General features: G+C 32.8%; 1 protein-coding gene across 1 annotated transcript; it reads right to left on the bottom strand.

Moving 5' to 3' along the window:
* Positions 1-5,413: 5,413 nt before the first annotated feature.
* LOC123218412 (berberine bridge enzyme-like 21) lies at positions 5,414-7,490 on the bottom strand. Its single transcript, XM_044639868.1, has 2 exons — positions 5,753-7,490; positions 5,414-5,613 (listed from the first exon to the last, which is right to left on the bottom strand). The coding sequence occupies exons 1-2, from the start codon at positions 7,332-7,334 to the stop codon at positions 5,510-5,512; spliced, it is 1,686 nt and encodes a 561-aa protein (XP_044495803.1). The 5' UTR covers positions 7,335-7,490; the 3' UTR covers positions 5,414-5,509.
* Between the last annotated feature and the right edge of the window lie 10,362 nt (positions 7,491-17,852).

Below are 17,852 nucleotides of genomic sequence, written 5' to 3'. Positions count from 1 at the left end.
CTTAATAGTTTAAAGAGCTCACGGACTATTTAACTACTCAAATTCTCCCACTACTAACTGATGTGGGATACATAGATAGAGTACAGACAGACCCAACATCTCTAATGTATTTTGTCGATATGGGATTTCTCTCAGAGTATCATATATACCCTCCTTACGGGACTCAACGTCCTCCTTGAGGTTTGTCTAATCATCTTTCAAAAGGACACGTGGTGCCGCTCTTATACCATTTGTAACATCTCTAGGCTAATAACCTGACCCACTATCAAGATATTATCCACTTTGAACACACAGTCCATCATGGTTTTGTTTTTGGGCTTTGCAACCCAAAATGCGTCTTAATAGTTTAAGGAGCTCACAGACTATTTAACTACTCAAATTCTCTCACCACTAACCGATGTGGGATACATAGATAGAGTACAGACAGACCCAACATCTCTTATGTATTTTGTCGATGTGAGATTTCTCTAAGAGTATCACATACACCCTCCTTACGGGACTCAACGTCCTCCTTGAGGTTTGTCTCATCATCTTTCAAAAGGACATGTGGTGCCGCTCTTATATCATTTGTAACATCTCTAGTCTAATAACCTGACCCACTGTCAAGGTATTGTCCACTATGAACACACAGTCCATCATGATTTTGCTTTTGGGTTTTGCAACCCAAAATGCGTCTTAACAATTTAAGGAGTTCACAAACTATTTAACCAGTCAAATTCTTCCGCCACTAATCAATGTGGGATATATAGACAGAGTACAGACAAACCCAACATCTCTCCTATGTTTTGTCAATGTGAGATTTACTTATGGCTATCACATACACCCCCCCTTATAGGACTCAATGTCTTCACTGAGATTTGCCCCACCATCGTTCAAGAGGACACGTGAAGTTACTCTGATACCATTTGTAACATCCTTGGTCTAATAACCCAGTCCACTGTCAAGATATTATCCACTTCACACATACATTCCATTATGGTTTTGCTTTTGGGTTTTGTAACCCAAAATGTGTCTTAACAGTTTAAGGAGCTCGCAGGCTATTTAACTAATCAAATTCTCCTACTACTAACCAATATGGAATACATAGATAGAGTACAAACAGACCCAGCATCTCTCTCATACTTCGTCAATATGAGATTTGTCTAATGGTATCAGAGCAGCTCCACGCGATGGTGGGTCAAACCTTAGCGAGGAGGCTGAGTCCGTAAAAAGGGTGTATATGATACCCTTAGGCAAATCCCACATTGACAAAGCACATCGAGATGTTGGGTCTATTTGTACTCTGTTTATGTATCTCACATCAATTAGTAGTAAAAGAATTTGACTGATTAAATAGCTTGTAAGCTCTTTAAACTGTTAAGACACATTTTGGGTTGCAAAGCCCAAAAGCAAAACCATGATGAATTATGTGTTCAAAGTAGACAATATCTTGACAGTGGGTCAGGTTATTAGACCAAGGATGTTACAAATGGTATCAAAGCGGCTCTGCATGTCCTCTTGAACGATGATGGGGCAAACCTAAGCGAGAACATTGAGTCCCGTAAGAGGGGGTATATGTGATACCCTTAGGCAAATTCCACATCAACAAAGCATGGGAGAGATGTTGGGTCTGTTTGTACTCTGTTTATGTATCTCACATTGGTTAATAGTGAGAGAATTTGGTTGGTTAAATACCCTGTGAGTTTTTTAAACTGTTAAGATGCATTTTGAGTTGTAAAACCCAAAAGCAAAACTATAATAGACTGTGTGCTCAAAGTGGATAATATCTTGATAGTTGGTCGGGTTATTAGACCAAGGATGTTACAATAATGGATTAATTATGTTCTTAACTTGATTACTTATTTTGCCTGAAGTAATGTTAAAGTTTAATTCACATTGTGAGAATAGTTCTTTTCATTAAATTATCACCTTGTTTAATCCTTAACCATGCTTAAAGGTTGCTTGTTTTTATCACTTATGTCTAATCCGAATAGGGTGTGCAGGAATGTTGTCGAAGCAAAAAACTACACTAACGGGATGTACATTAAATTGTGATATCAATTCAGTACAAAGAATTAAGAATAATATATATAAATTATGAACTAATTAAGTGCAATTTTTAAATAATCATAAATGAAGAAAAAAAGATGTTGGTGAAGATGAAAAGTCGTGGAAGAAAATGAATTTGTCAGAGATTTGCTTGAGTCAAGCTAGCTAACCTATTACTGAGCCAAACACCAATTTGGGGAACACTTTACTCTTGGTATAACTGTGTTAAATGCTACTTGAAAATTCAGAGTGAGATCCTACTCGGTTAACCTGATATGGAATATCGTAATATGAAAGAAATCTGAATTAAAAAAAGTAAAAGGGAACATGACCATTCATCCACTAAATAATTTATCAGCAATACTAACAGTATTTCTCATTGTAGTAGTTGAATAACTGCATATACATGCAGAAACAATCGCCAGCTTGGCTATGCACTTTGATGAAAAGTAGCACAGCCACTCTGCAAGATTTTTGTTTCCTATAGGAAATGAAGGTTTTTTACACCTGAGCAAAATGAGTTTAAACATGAATGGAGTTTATTTTAGCCTAGTAATATAATTTTTTATCTAAATGAATATTAACCATATCCATGGATAACTCTGATACGAATTACAAAAAGACCGAGAATTGTCCTATGGCTTACTTGGAGGAGGGATACTCTGCTTATTCCAGAAGAAATTTTCTGGATCAAACATTGTCTTTACTTTCACCAATCTCTCATAGTTCTAATTAAAATACTTCAACTCATAAACTTCACCTTCATTAACACAGTCTTTTCCATTATGGTTAATGCCAATATCAAGATCTTGTAGTTCAAGTAAGCCCTCCTAGGATTTTTTTGACACAAATTGAGTGATGAAATTGTAAAGGTTTATTATCTGAAAGGTGCAGTTCTTTTCAACCTCAATATCAGGCTTATCCCAATTCCCTGAGTATTGTATCTTGGACAAATTTCCAGCTCTGTGTGGACATGTTGTCTCGGATGATGAAATTTCACTCATTCTCCCACCATATGGATTGAAAACGAGTCCATTTTTTTTTTCCAGTTCGATCAAAGTTTTATGTGCCCTTATTTATTTCCAATAAACATAGTGGGTACATATCGTATAGGAATATACTTTTGTTCTCGCTGGTTGATTTTAATTCAATGGTGCACAGTACCTCAAAGCCAGCATTGTTGACTGGATTTGCAATCACAGCAGGAGATATGAATGATGATAATTCGTTTCAACAAAACCAGCAGACAACCTGACAAACAATAAATAATGAACCATGACTATTTCAGCTTTTCAATTTTGAAGTTGATGAAAATAAAAATAGCTAGCTGCTGAAACAAACCGACTAATATGCCTAGCGATTTAGTCTTGGTAGCTTTGTTATCATTTTGGTAAACCATTCCCATCTGATGGACTTAGGGTAGGTTCCAGCCAGCCGAGCCTGAATGAAAGTTAACTTGAGCTTTATTTGAATTTAAAAATTTGAGTTCTAGTTAAGGATGAATTTGACTGATATGTAACTGAAAAATGCCAAAATAATCATCAAAGAAATAGAAATTATTAACGAAGAAGAAAAATTATTGAAAATGATGAATATATTAATGACTTGCTTGAGTTAAGTTAGCGTAACTTAAACCCAACTTAAGTTTGGTTCATTCTTACTAAACATTAAGATGAGCTTGAGTCATCCCCTCTGTAGATCCATCCATACTCTTAATATAACAGTATCAATGCTACTTAGAATTTAAGAGAATAAAACGTAATATTATACTTTTGTCAACAAACATGACATTTAGGGACACTTAGTTTAGAGAATGTTTTATTATTGAAATTAGAGATTATCTTGAAGATAGATTATCTTGAGAATTAGTGGGTATAAATTATTTTTATATTTGATAAAATTTGATAAACTAAGCAGGTATAAATAATTATTATGTTTGGTTAAAGATAATAAAACAATAGTAATATATTATTTTACTTAAATATTTTTTAGTATTATTATTCTAAAATTTTTTATATTATTTGTTATATTAATTGAAAATAAGATTATTTTTACTCTAAAAAAATTAATAAATAATAAAATAAAGATTACTTTAATAATCTTTTTAATATCTAAGATGAAAGTGATAATCAGATTACCCATTATATTACCTGTCATATCACTATTTGTAATAGAATATTATTAAAATCATTTATTACTTATAAATTAAACAAAGTAATATAATTAATGAAAGATAGAATACTAGAGTAATCTTTAATACCTTCCAACCAAATACATCCTTAGTTTAAAGGATTCATCATGACCAGTCCAATGCCAATTGAATCATGTATCCTTGAGAGCAGCATTATGCATTCAGAGTGAGATCCTACTCGGCTAACCTGATATGAGACTGTTGGTTTTAGGGTTAATGACCAATTTAACCCGTTATGGTAATCTTTATGGATAATGCAAGCAAACGTAAAGCATCAAAAGAAACTCAACCAAAAAAGTTTCTTGGTTCGGGTTTGCTGACTGATCCCAACATTTAATTACTTTAATCGAATCCACTTGATATAAGAGATTTATAGTTTATGGTACAAACAAATGACCTCGTTCTAGACAAGATATTATGCAGAATTCTCGAAACAAAGCAATACAGGATCACAGCCAACTAATCTCATCGAGACCAGATCAAAAAGCAAACAAACTATTTTCTTTGTTCCACAATAAACCCTTGCAGATAAAAATGAAAGAAGAGAGACGAGCGAAATGCTCATTAAAAAGCGCCGACTCTATTAACCTTGGTTTATATACCAAGGTCAAGAACGATATTTACCCAGCAGATGACTATTTTAGCCCTACAGACAATTACATAAAACTCCCTGCATATCACAATTACCTTTATAACCGTGACGTTATAAGTCTAAGACAGTTATATTACAGAAATATTCAAATGTGAAAGAAATCTGTATTACAAAAAGTTAAAGTGAACATGACCATTCATCCACTAAATAATATCAAAACGAGTGGAGCCAAGATTTAAATGACAACTGACAATCTTATTGATTGGTTAAACTAGTATTTCTTAGTGTACTGGTTGAATTACTGCATATACATACAGAAATGATAGCCAGCTTGGCTACACACTTTGATGAAAAGTAGCACAGAACCCACTCTGCAAGATTTAAAGGACACTAGAAAATCTAATTGGTTCTACATCTAGTTGTATTTCATAATGTAATGTTTGAATTACTGCACATACAAACAGAAATGGCTTTACAGCTTGTAAATAAATTTTGATGAAATGTAACACAACTCCAATTGCTAGATTTTGTTAAGCTTGGAGAAGAATATTGAAGTGTTGGGCCACTCGGATACAATTTTGCAGTCCGCAAAGAGAAAAGTGTGTGCCAATTTGGATTTATTTAAAAAAAAAAAAAAGGCCTTAACGATACGTCCCACTGAAGATCCAGAGTCAAAAATTGCAATAATGAAAACTCCTTTATGTCAATATAATTCTACAAAAGAGAAGCGAGTACATCAAGAAAAGAACTCCAAGCAGCTTCCAGGAAATTGAGTTGGAGGTCCATTGCATGCTTTTTACACCTGAGCAAAATGAGTTTAACATGAATTGAGTTTATTTTAGCGTTGTAATATAACTTTTTTATCTGAATAAATATTAACCATGTCCATGGATAACTCTGATACGAATTACACAAAGACCGAGAATTATCCTATGGCTTACTTGGCTGAGGAGGGATACTCTGCTCATTCCAGAAGAAATTTTCTGGATCAAACATTGTCTTTACTTTCACCAATCTCTCATAATTCTCATTAAAATACTTCAACCCAAAAACTTCACCTTCGTTAACACTGTCTTTTCTATTGTGATTAATGCCAATATCAAGATCTCTGTAGTTCAAGTAAGCCCTCCTAGGATTTTTTGACACAAATGGAGTCATGAAATTGTAAAGGCTTCTTATCTGAAATGTGCAGTTCTTTTCAACCTCAATATCAGGCTTATACCAATTCACTGAGTATTGTATCTTGAACAAATTCCCAGCTCTGTGTGGAAATGCTGTCTCAGATGATGAAATTTCACTCATTCTCCCACCATATGGATTGAAAACCAGTCCAGTTTTATCCAATTCGATCAAAGTTTCAAACAACAACATCAAGGAATTCTTCGGAATTGGCTTCTGAACATAATCTGATTTCCTCTTCAAGAAAATAGCTGAGTCAAGTTCTCTATCAAGCAGAGCACTTGCTGAAAATGAAGTGCCATTGTTAAGCTTATACCACCAAAGAATTGAATCAGCCCAACTCATCTCCATACAATTTTCTTTCTTCAACCCTAGTTCAGGAAAATCCTTAGCCAACAGAGACACAAGACTCTCAGCCCCGCCTAAATACAATGTCACAATCGATATTCTAATTGTCTTATTCTTATTTCGAGTAATGGGCTGTATAAGCATTCTCATGAACAAATTATTATCAGTCACTGGTGCCACAAGCTGCCATTTATAGGCCACCTCAATCGCATTTTCTTCCAAAACTCTTTCAATTCTGAATACAGTAACCATTTCAGGAACAGCAACCAACTTGATTTTATAAGATAAAACAACCCCAAAACTTGCTCCACCGCCTCCTCTAAGCGCCCAAAAAAGATCCTCCCCCATTGCTTTTCTATCAAGAATTCTCCCCTCAACATCAACAATCTTTGCATCCACAACATTATCAGTCGACAAGCCGTATTTTCTCAACATATTGCCATAACCGCCGCCACTCAAATGCCCACCGACACCAACACTGGGGCAAATACTAGCTGGAAAGCCATGAACTTTACTCTTTTCCCAAATCGCATAGTAAACCTCACCCAATGTGGCGCCGGCTTCAACCCACCCCGTCTCTTCTCTTATGTCAACAGATACAGATCGTAGATTCCCCATATCAAGAATAAAAAAGGGGTGGTCAGAGATATACGATATGCCCTCAAAGTCGTGGCCGCCACTGCGGATTTTGAGCTGATAGCCAACTTGTTTGGTGCAAATAACGGCTGCTTGAACATGGGATTCTTGTAATGGGGTCATGATAAGGAAAGGCTTTGGCGTTGATGAAGAATTGAACCGGGCGTTCCTGATATACGCTCGTAAAACTGAGGTGTACGATGCATTTGTTTGGCTGTAGACTATGTTGGAGACTTGTGTGGAGTTTGCTTGATGAGTTAAGCATTGGAGAAAGGTTTCATAGACTGAATTAGAACTAGCCCATGGAAAGGAAACATGGAGTAAAAGAAGAAGCAGAAGTAAAGAACTTGATTTTTCCATTAATGTCCGGTGATTGCTTTGGAAAGAGTTTCTCACATACAATAATGAATTATCTAGTGGAATTTTGCAAACTTGAGTAGACGAGTAGCAGATGGGGACAGGTAGACAGGCATAAAGATTGAGTCGTAAAGGGTGAGAAGAATCAGAGTGGCGGAGGTGGGGATGAGCACATAATAAGAATAACTAATTTAAATAATTATTTAACAAGTGTAGACACGGCGTCGGGTTGGACCGGCTTTGGTGCTGCCCACTATATCTGCGGGCCATATCAGGCGAGGGTCTATATAATAGCAGGTCTTGTCGACCGGGTCAGCTTGCACAAACACTAAGGCTCACAGTACGGCCCACTCTTTAGGAGGTTGTATCATATCATACTCTTACCAAGTCGATCCACAGATCTTGTCATTGACTGACTTGGTTTTTAATTAATAAATTGATTTTTTAAATTATTATTAAATTTTATAAATTTATATTTATTTTTTAATTAATACAACTGATACTCCTAAATAGTAGGTTGATCCTTCCAATAATATTTTGTATTTTAAATAATGTAAAATTATTTTTATTACTTATTATTATATTTTATTTAAAAAAACTCTTCATTTCATCCGTTTTCGCATTGAGACTTTTTCTTTAACTATATTTTATAGTTCACTTGACATTTGAGTTAGGACAACTATCGCTCATACGTTCCCCCAATAAAAAGAACCAAGAAACTCGCGTGAATGGGCATCAAACATTGTCGCTTTTGTCTTTTTGTTTTATCTGCTACTCAACCATTTGTTGAATGACTAATAACTTAGTTTTGATTTTGTTTTAACAATTTTGTTATTTTTTTCTTTAAAATACCTCAATAATGAAAATTTTTAATATATTTTAAACAAAAAATGTGTTCAAACGATTGAAACAACTTCACTTTTATAGACTCAATTTACCCAAAATAAGTATAGTGTAAACACTATAAAAGAGACCTTATAGAAACAAATCAAAACTTTTATTTGTTTTGATGAGGTCTCTCTTACAGTATTTATACTAAATTTATTCCTTTTCATTTAAACCTATAAAAGTGAAATTGCCTCAATTGTTTGAACACTTTTTCCATTTAAAACATATTAAGTTTTTTCTTAATTAACAAAATTAGAAAAACAAAGTAGAAAATAAGTTGTTATACATTAAAAAAATAGTAGAAGTATCATATAAAATGAAAAAACGAGTGACACTGTCTGAAGGTTATACGTGCGACTTTCTTAATGCAAATGTTGGCGAAGTGTATGAATAATAACTATCTTGGATGTCAAGCATTAGGTAAACCAAGAAAACGTAGTTAGAAAAAAAAACTTCACCCAACGTAATTGATAAAATAAAGAGTTTTTTTCATTAGAATATAATAATAAATAATAAAAAATGATTTTAATCATTTAAAAATAAATACAAAATCATTTTAAATCATTTAAAAATAAATATAAAATGTGATTTAGAGAATCGACCTACTATTTATGATCCTCAGTTGTATTAATTTGAAAGTAAGTATAAATTAGTAAAATTTAATAATTAATTTTTTTAAAAAAATTAATTTATTAATAAAAAACTAAACACAAAAAAATAAATGAAAAAAATACAAAATTGTTAAACAAACGGAATCTAAGTTACTAGAGAGAATTAAAATTTGATTGAAATCTAAGAGAGTTTGAGATTAAAATTAAACGAAGAAAATGTTGAGAGTGATTGAGAAATCACGTTTGGGTTGTGGTTTGGAGGGTGGGCAAAGGGGTTTAGATAGAAAATAAAAAAAGAAAAAAAATTAAAAAATGAATAAACTTTTTCAAGGCACGACTTTTGCGGGTGCAGAAGCAGTTTTGCACCAACAAAAACCATTTAAAATTTATTAAATTTATTTTTATTTTTTAAACCACCTACTAAAGTAGGTGGTCATATCAAGCTAACTTGTTCTAATAATGGGTCATGCTCCCACAAGCTAGGCTTTATGAAGGGCCTCAAGCCAGGCCTTGAGCTGGCCGAACCCTCTTTGCCCTGTCTAATCAAGTTTTAATAAATATAATTAATAAAAGTTCATTTTTTTTCTAAGATTTTTATATATTAATTTATATTAAAACCATAAACAAATATAATTTCAATAAAAGTTAATATTATTAAGATTTACCACAAAATCAAAGGAAAAAAATCATTATATCATTACTATTATCATACTTCACTATTTAAAAATCTATGCATCAATTGAAGGTTAAAATGTTTTTTTTTTTTAAGTTAGGGTTTTCGAGTTTTTAATATTGATTTCGATGTAGTAAAAGAAATTATGAATGTTGTTAAGATTTAAAAGATTAGAAGTGTCTATTTATTTATCTATTGTTTCAGGCAGTTTTTTGACAATATGGGTGAAAAAAATCGATTTAGATTAATCACTTAAATATAAAAAATGTATTTTATGTTGCATTAAAAAAACTTGAGGAACCATCTAAAACTTTCATGAAAAGTTCACTTACCTCGTAATTATATGATATGATAATTAAGTATAATTTGTTAACTCACATTTAAAGGTTTTTTTGAAATATTACCTAACCCATGTAAAAATAGTAGTGTTATATATACAATTTTAATGCATAAACAATAACGTGTCATTATATAATTGAATACTTAAAAATTAAATATAAAATAATACCCAATAGTATATGATGACATATTGTTGTTTGTATACAAAATTATGCATAAAACTTGTGCATATAGTTTTATTGGTGTAATACTTAAAAAGAAAATGACTAAACTCCCTCCAAACTCATGTAAAAAAATTATTTACTCTCACTCATGTAAAAATAAATCATATACCCATGTGAAAAAAAGCACATAAAAATTGTAAGGGCTTGGTATTTTCTTTGTTATTCAAGTTTGACTTTTTTTTACTATTATGCACCCTTGTTGAATCTCAAAAACTATTTTCAAACTTATGTATAACATATTATACATCGTTTAATGTTAAAATTCATCTTCATACCTAAACATAATAATGCTTTTCATTTAATTTTAGATTTTAAATTGTTAGGGATGTGTCCTAAGCCAATTGATACAAGGTCATCGAATTGTCTTATACAAAGACCATTATGGTTTGACAACACCTAACGTCCCACCACCAATAGAGGACACTCTTGAGCACAAGAGAAGACATTTCTAATGAAAATACTGAAAAACATCAATGGCCATATAAATCTGTGGTCATAGTGGGATTGGGTTAAAGCCTTATCCAGATTATTCAATCATTGATGAATATCATTTCATATCCAAGACTTGTTGAGATAAACACATATCTGTGTCTTAGCTTTGAGAGATGTTAGTTATTGAAAAGATCATATTACGCGTAACTGTGGAGTTGGTAAGACTTTAAAGTTGTTCATTGACACTATGTTCACTAGGTGGTCATGATGTTTTGTTAGAAACCAATCTTGGTTTATGTTTAAATTCAATCCGAATTCAAACACTACCAACTCAATAGAGAGCTTATAGGTCACACATATATTAGGAGTTGTTTTAGACTCATAAGACATAGGATTATCAGAGATGGATCTGTTTCAGATACTGGATTGAGGGTATTGAGTCTTGGAAGGTTTTAGAGACCAAAATGTAATAATCTTGGAGTTTATGGGTTGTGGAGAAAATGTGATTGAATTGGGCTTGCCCAGTAGAACTAAAAATCTTAATTAGCTTTTGCCAAAAGAACAAACAATCATTCCTCTTACAAGAACACTCGTTCATGTTAATTCAAATTTGAATATTTTATTTGAAATCTTATCTATGTGCGCAATGCAACTTCCAAGGTTTCACATATTTGGATAATATAAGATAAAAAGTGGAATGATCATGTATTACAGTACAACGATCGTATATAGATAAGGTGCTGACTAGATTCAATATGCAATCAATAAAAACCTGGTTATCTAAGTGTTTCTCCATAAAGGACTAAGGCGAAATAGATCTCGTAGGCTATTTGGACTAAGTCAGAATGCATACATAGATAAGGTGCTGACTAGATTCAACATGCAAAAATCTAAGACAGGATCTTGCCCATGTCTCATAGTGTATATCTGTCAAAAGAGATGTGCCTTTAGAGACAATTTGAGAGGAATAAGATAATTAGGATCCCATATGTATTTATTGTAGGGTCTGTCATGTATGTCATGCTATGTACAACGATTCATATCTCATACGCTTTAAACATTTGCAGTCGATATCAATCGTATCTAGGTGAAAGACACTTGAAAACTAGTATAAACATTCTAGAGTACTTGAGAAGGATTAAGGATCTATTTTTAGTTTATAGGGAAGAGCCTAAACTCATTGTAAGAGGATATAGTGATGTGAGTTTCCAGATAGATTAGAATGACTTTAAATCCCAATCAGGATTTTTGTTTTGCTTGAATGATGGTGCATTTTGTTAGAAAAGCTCTAAGTAAAGTACAATAGCTAATTTCAATATAGAGTCCAAGTACATTGTCCTTTCTGAAGTGGTAAAGGAAGTTGTTTGGAGCAAGAAGGTTATTTTAGAACTTGGAGTGGTTTCCAACATTGTCGAACCAGTAAAGCTATATTGCAACATTAATGGAGTCATTTCACAAGCAAAAGAATCGCAGTTTCACCAGAGGTCTAAACATATACTTGGACAATATCATCTGATTCAGGAGATCATTCAACATATAGTTATACAGATAGATGATAATTTGCTAACCCATTGACAAAGCCTATGTTACAACAGAAACAATGTAGACATGTAGTCGTATATGATATTAGACATATGAATGATTGGTTGTAGTGTAAGTGAAAGATTTTTAGGGTTATGTCTTAGAGCCAATCAAATTTGTGTATTTGTAATTGAATATTTATTAATTATTATTAATAAATGGTTTTATCATTTATTATATTTGTGATTTAACAATATGTTCGTAAAAATGATATACCTATAGAATAGTATAACTGTGACGATAGAATCAAATAACCAATCATGGAAACCCTATATACATATTAAGTGGTCATTCTAAAAGCATCTATAATCTTGACATTACATTGATTAAGGGCACAAACAATGATAATGAGATTATCATTGTGTTGAGCAACTCTATTGGAAAATGGCGATAGTTTCTGTGGAAGGCTTAGTGCAATACAAGGGTGCATATTGTTATTCTAATGTCAATGGAATAAATCCTCTAACTCATGGGTGCATGTGATCCTTTAACTTGAGGTCATCAGGGCATCTCATACAAGCACTATTATGGTTTGATGTTACTCAATATGTCATCGTAAAAAAGGTAGCTATAAAGGTGGTTGTTGGTCATATCAAAATCTGTATGGAGGCTATAGTAGATTAATAAAGGATTTGCCACTCTTCAGCATGAGATAAGACATCTCTAATAAGAATACTGGAGGGTATTAATAACCACTTAAATCTGTGGCCATAGTAGGACTAGGTCAAAGCCGATTTGGATAATTCAACCATTAATGAATATCAGTTCATATCTATTGATGAATGGATCATATTACGCATAACCTTAGATTTGGTAAGGCCTTAGAGTTGTTCGTTGACACTCTATTGATCGGGTGCCATGAAACTTTATTAGAAGTCAATCTTAGTTTGTGTCAAGATTTGATTTGATTTGAACATTATCATCTTAATAGAGAGCTTATGGATTGCACACATATAAAGAGTTATTATAAACTTAGGAGACATAGGATTATCCGAGATAGATTCAGTTTGGATATCAGATTAAGGGTTTTGAGTCTTGAAAGGTCTTAGGGACCAAAATGTAATAATCTTAGTGTTTATGGGTTATGGAGAAAAAGTGAGTGAATTAGGCTTGTCTATTAAGATTGAAAAGCCTAATTAGCTTTTTGCCAAGAAGACGAATGACCATTCCTCTTGTAGTTTTAACCTAGTTTATTTGATAGGGACCAAACTATAAGTTTTTTGAAGTTTTGGGTTGAATTAAAAAACATGTAAAAATTAAGAGAGTAAAATATAATTTGACACTTGGATATTCCATTTGCTCAAAAAGTATAATGAATTATTTATAGTTGATGATGCTAATAATGGTGCTTCTAGTTCTTTCTCACAACCATCAACTCTACCTAGTCTTTCCTCTCCAACAACTTCTACAAATCCTCATAGCTTTACATCTTCAACTCTGATCTCCTCTTAAAGCTTTTCATCAACTCTTCCAAGAAAATGGAATTCTTTAAAAGAGATTTATAAATAGCTTGAAAGATGTCAATTTACATCAGTTCAAGAGTTAAATTGTTTTGAAGATATTGTCCAAATCAAGGAATGGTATGCATCTATGGATGAAGAAATCAAAGCTTTAAAGCAACATGATGCTTGTGACCTTGTCAAGTTAGCAAATGGCAAGGAACAAGTGGGTTTAAAATCAGATATAGACCTAATAGTTCAATACAAAAATACAAAGTATGACTGGCTGCTAGAGGCTAAACACAACATGAAGGTATTGATTTTAATGAAACTTTTGTTCTAGTAGCTAGATTTAACACCATTAGAATTGTTTTGACTATTGTTGCTCAGTATAAATGGAATTTTTATCAATTGGATGTAAAATCAGCTTTTTTAAATGGTATTTTGAATGAGGAAGTATTTGTAAAGTTGTTAATAGGTTATTAAGTTAAAGGGGAAGAAAATAAGGTTTTATCAACTAAAAAAGGCTTTGTATGGCCTTAAGCAAGCATTAAGGGCTTGGTACCCAAAAATGAATGGATATTTCAGCAAACTTGGATTGAAAAAGAGTTCTAGTGAGCCAAATTTGTATGTCAAAGCTAAAGGAACTCAATACTCATCATTTGTCTTTATGTTAATGATTTAATTTATATTACAAATAGTGTTGCCTTGATGAGGGATTTTAAAAGACTGATGATTAATGAATTTGAGATAACTTATTTGAGTTTGATGAGCTATTTTTTTAGGATGGAAGCAAAGCAAAATGGTGTTGGAATTTTTCTTTCTCAAGAGAAATATGTAAATGATCTACTTGAGAGATTTCAGATGCAAAATTGTAATCTAGTGAAGACTTCTCTTAACACTAAATAGAAATTCAATTTAGAAGATGGAGAAGAAAAAATTGATGGCGATATGTATCAAAGTTTGATTGGAAGTCTATTATATCTCACCAATAATAAGCCAAACATCATGCATGCAACTAGCTTATTGTCACAGTTCATGCAAAATCCAAGCAAAATTCATTTTGGAGTTGTTAGAAGAATACTTAGATATTTGAAAGGAACTACCTTTTATTGGCTTTGGTTCTCTAATGTCAATAATCTTGTGTTGTGTGGTTTTTCACATAGTGATTGGGCAAGTTCTCCTGATGATCAAAAGAGCACATCTAGATATGTTTTTAATCTTGGTTTGGATGTTATATGTTAAAACTCAAAGAAGCAATGACTGCTATTATATCCTCATTAGAAGCTGAGTGTGTTGTTGTTACTTCAACAACTTGTCAAGCAATATGGTTATAGTGAATACTAACTGATGTTGGGCAAAAGCAAGAGAATGAAACAACTATTTTTTTGTGACAACCAGTCAACCTTGCTATGACAAGGAATCCAATGCATCATAGTCATTCAAGACATATTGAGACTTGACATCACTTTATAAGGGAATTGGTGACTAAAGAGAATATAAAGATAGTTTATTACAACACTAATGAGCAATTACCTGATTTTATTTACAAATACTCTTTCGCGTGAAAAGTTTGAGTACTTGAGGAATATGTTTGATGTTGTAAAATTCTACATTATGTGGGAGTGTTAAAGAATAATGCAAATATTAGTTAGTGTATTTTCTTATAATTGTGTCATTACTAGGTCAATTTGTAGTTATTTGTGGGTTGTGTTTCTAGTTTGTAGGAGTTATGTGTTAAGCAGTGAATGTGTTTTAGGAGTTGTGTTAAATGGTGATTGTATTTCTAGTTTGTAGGAGTAGTGTGTTAAGTGGTGATTACGGTGTCTAAACTTTAGGTATTATTATTTTATTTGTTGTGTATTTAAAGGAGGCTTGATGCATAATAAACTTGTAATTTTCTGCTCAATATTTCTTATGCCTATAACCTATTTGATTAAAAAATTTTCCTAATTTTCACTTTTTTATTTTTTGTCATTGAAAAGAGAAGCTTGTGAGAGTAATAGAGCAAAGACAACGCGGAGTGGTCCTTGATCACTGTACTGAATATAGAGCAAGTAAAGAGTAGTTACGATCTTCTTATCATGCTATGGGAAAACTGCCTGCACCACGCACCTACTTAAGATTATTGAATGTAAATATTAGGCCAAATGACTTTCCCACCCAAGGTTTGGTGCAATTTCAACTTTTTATTCGTTAACTATTGAAAATCTAAATATCCACCTGTCTATTAAATTTCACTGTTACTATTAGGGATAAAATCATCATTTAAAGATTTTATTTAAAGGAAAAAATCCTTTTCCCACCTTAGTTTTAAAAACTAACAATTTCCCCCTTAGCCTCAAATTTCCCATGTTTAAAAACTGATTTCCTCCTCCCCCCAAGTCTAGGGCTTGCACAACATCTATATTTGTTCTATTGCAGCCACCCCCTAACCTTCTAAAACATTTGAGTTTCACTCTCACTTCACCATTAGCTTCCAAATCGTCGCTGGAAACCTTCTTCCTCCGTCTTTGACATCTCTACCATCAAGCACGAGCCATCGACATCCATCTCCCTACCATATCTCTACCGTTCAAAGCAAAAATCGATAGAAATCAAGTGAGAGATCTTGCTCGATTTCAGCCTCCTTGGTATATCATGTCAATGTGAGGCACCAAAGAGGCCGAAATCGAGCGAGATCTCTTGCTCCATTTCCATCGGTTTTTGCTTCGAACGACAAAGATATGGTAGGGAGATAGACACCAACAACTCATGCTCGGTAGTGGAGATGTCGAAGACAGAGGGAGAAGGTCACTGACGACGATCTGGAAACTGATGGTAAAGTGGGGGTGAAACTCAAATGTTTTAGAAGATTGGGGGGCAGCTGCAATAGAAAAAATATGGAGATTGTGCAAACCTTAGACTTAGGGGGAAAAAGTCAGTTTTTAAACTTGGGAAATTTGAGGCTAGGGGAACATTGTTAGTTTTTAAAATTAAGGTGAGAAAATGAACTTTTTTTATATAAAATCTTTAAATGAGGATTTTACCTTTACAGTAACAATGAAATTTAATAGACAGGTAGATATTTGAATTTTTGATAATTAACATATGAGAAGTTGGAATTGCACTAAACCTTAGGTGGGAAATAGTCATTTGGCCTAAATATTATCGAATGTAATTAATATGTAAAAAGGATGGAAATTAAGAAAAACCCACTATGTGAAATCGGAATCTCAATACCATTACTGATCATAGTATCATCCATCTTTACCATCATATTCGAAATGAATGGATAGGTTCTGTAACAAACATGAATATTTACGATGAGAGGCTTTAGGGTCTAAATCCTGTTTTTATTGCAGGGCAGATACAAAACGAGATTTACAGTGTAAGGTAATGTGACCCAATTTGTTATAGAGCTTGCAAATTTCACAAGACTGACTGAAATTATTTGATAAAGGCGACCATCTTGTTGGCCAAATATATGGGTTTTTGTTCTCATCCCAGCAATTCTGATGGTTTTTTGTAGGACTAGCATGGCTGTTATTGTTGTGATGTGGTTAGCTCCCTTTCTTTTACAGTTGTCGAAGCAACTTTTATGCTTTTTCTTTGCTTTTTGTTACGTTGGTTGAATTAGCAAGGTAGTGATGAGCTTATTTTCTTTTTTGGTGTCTTCCCTCCTAAGGGAACTCTCATAGTTGCCTAATTTGTTACAAAGATCTTCTAAAGTGACTAAAATGTCCCCTTCATGAATAATTTTAATCTTCTTATATTTATGTTCAAGTTAGTTAAAACATATAGAACTAAACATCTTGGGTATTGGGATTCTTTCATTAACATGGGTTTTGTTCTTATGCCATGAATAGTTTCATAGAGTACAGTTTGCAAGCTCGAATTTGAACTTGCTATTATTAGAGTTAGTATGGCAATTCTATTATTGTATATCCACAATATTATTCTCACGTCTCAACTATTACCCATTTACATAGTTTTCTTCAGTTACTAAAGAATGAATTCATCATGACCAATCTTGGATCATTGAATTATTGTTTTGGGCATTATACGCTTCTCATAATGATGAATAGAACATACATGTTATTCTTTCATCTATCCCATATACCATTTATATACGATGATAATGTAAGTGCTACATACATGGCTATCAATCCTGTTTAACATGCTCAATTCATACATATTGAAATAGCTGTTCACTTAAGTGAAAAAGTTATTATATTATTCTGCACAAATGGTTACATAGCGTGGTGTTGTTAGGCCCTATCTAATTTTATCATGCTCAAAGATTGGTCAAATTCACATATAATATAAATCCTGAAAACCAATTTTCTTTTTTC

This window comes from Mangifera indica, chromosome 6 (genome assembly GCF_011075055.1).
Source record: "Mangifera indica cultivar Alphonso chromosome 6, CATAS_Mindica_2.1, whole genome shotgun sequence".
NCBI classification, from domain to species: Eukaryota; Viridiplantae; Streptophyta; class Magnoliopsida; order Sapindales; family Anacardiaceae; genus Mangifera; species Mangifera indica.
Note: the sequence above shows the minus strand (reverse complement) of the source record. Positions and strands in the feature narration are given on the sequence as shown.

Excerpts from the sequence above, each read along its gene's own strand:
- LOC123218412 (XM_044639868.1), bottom strand. The coding sequence starts at position 7,334 with ATGGAAAAATCAAGTTCTTTACTTCTGCTTCTTCTTTTACTCCATGTT. Across the intron at positions 5,614-5,752 it reads GAGTATCCCTCCTCAGCCAA|GTGTAAAAAGCATGCAATGG; the intron begins GTAAGCCATAGG and ends CATTTTGCTCAG.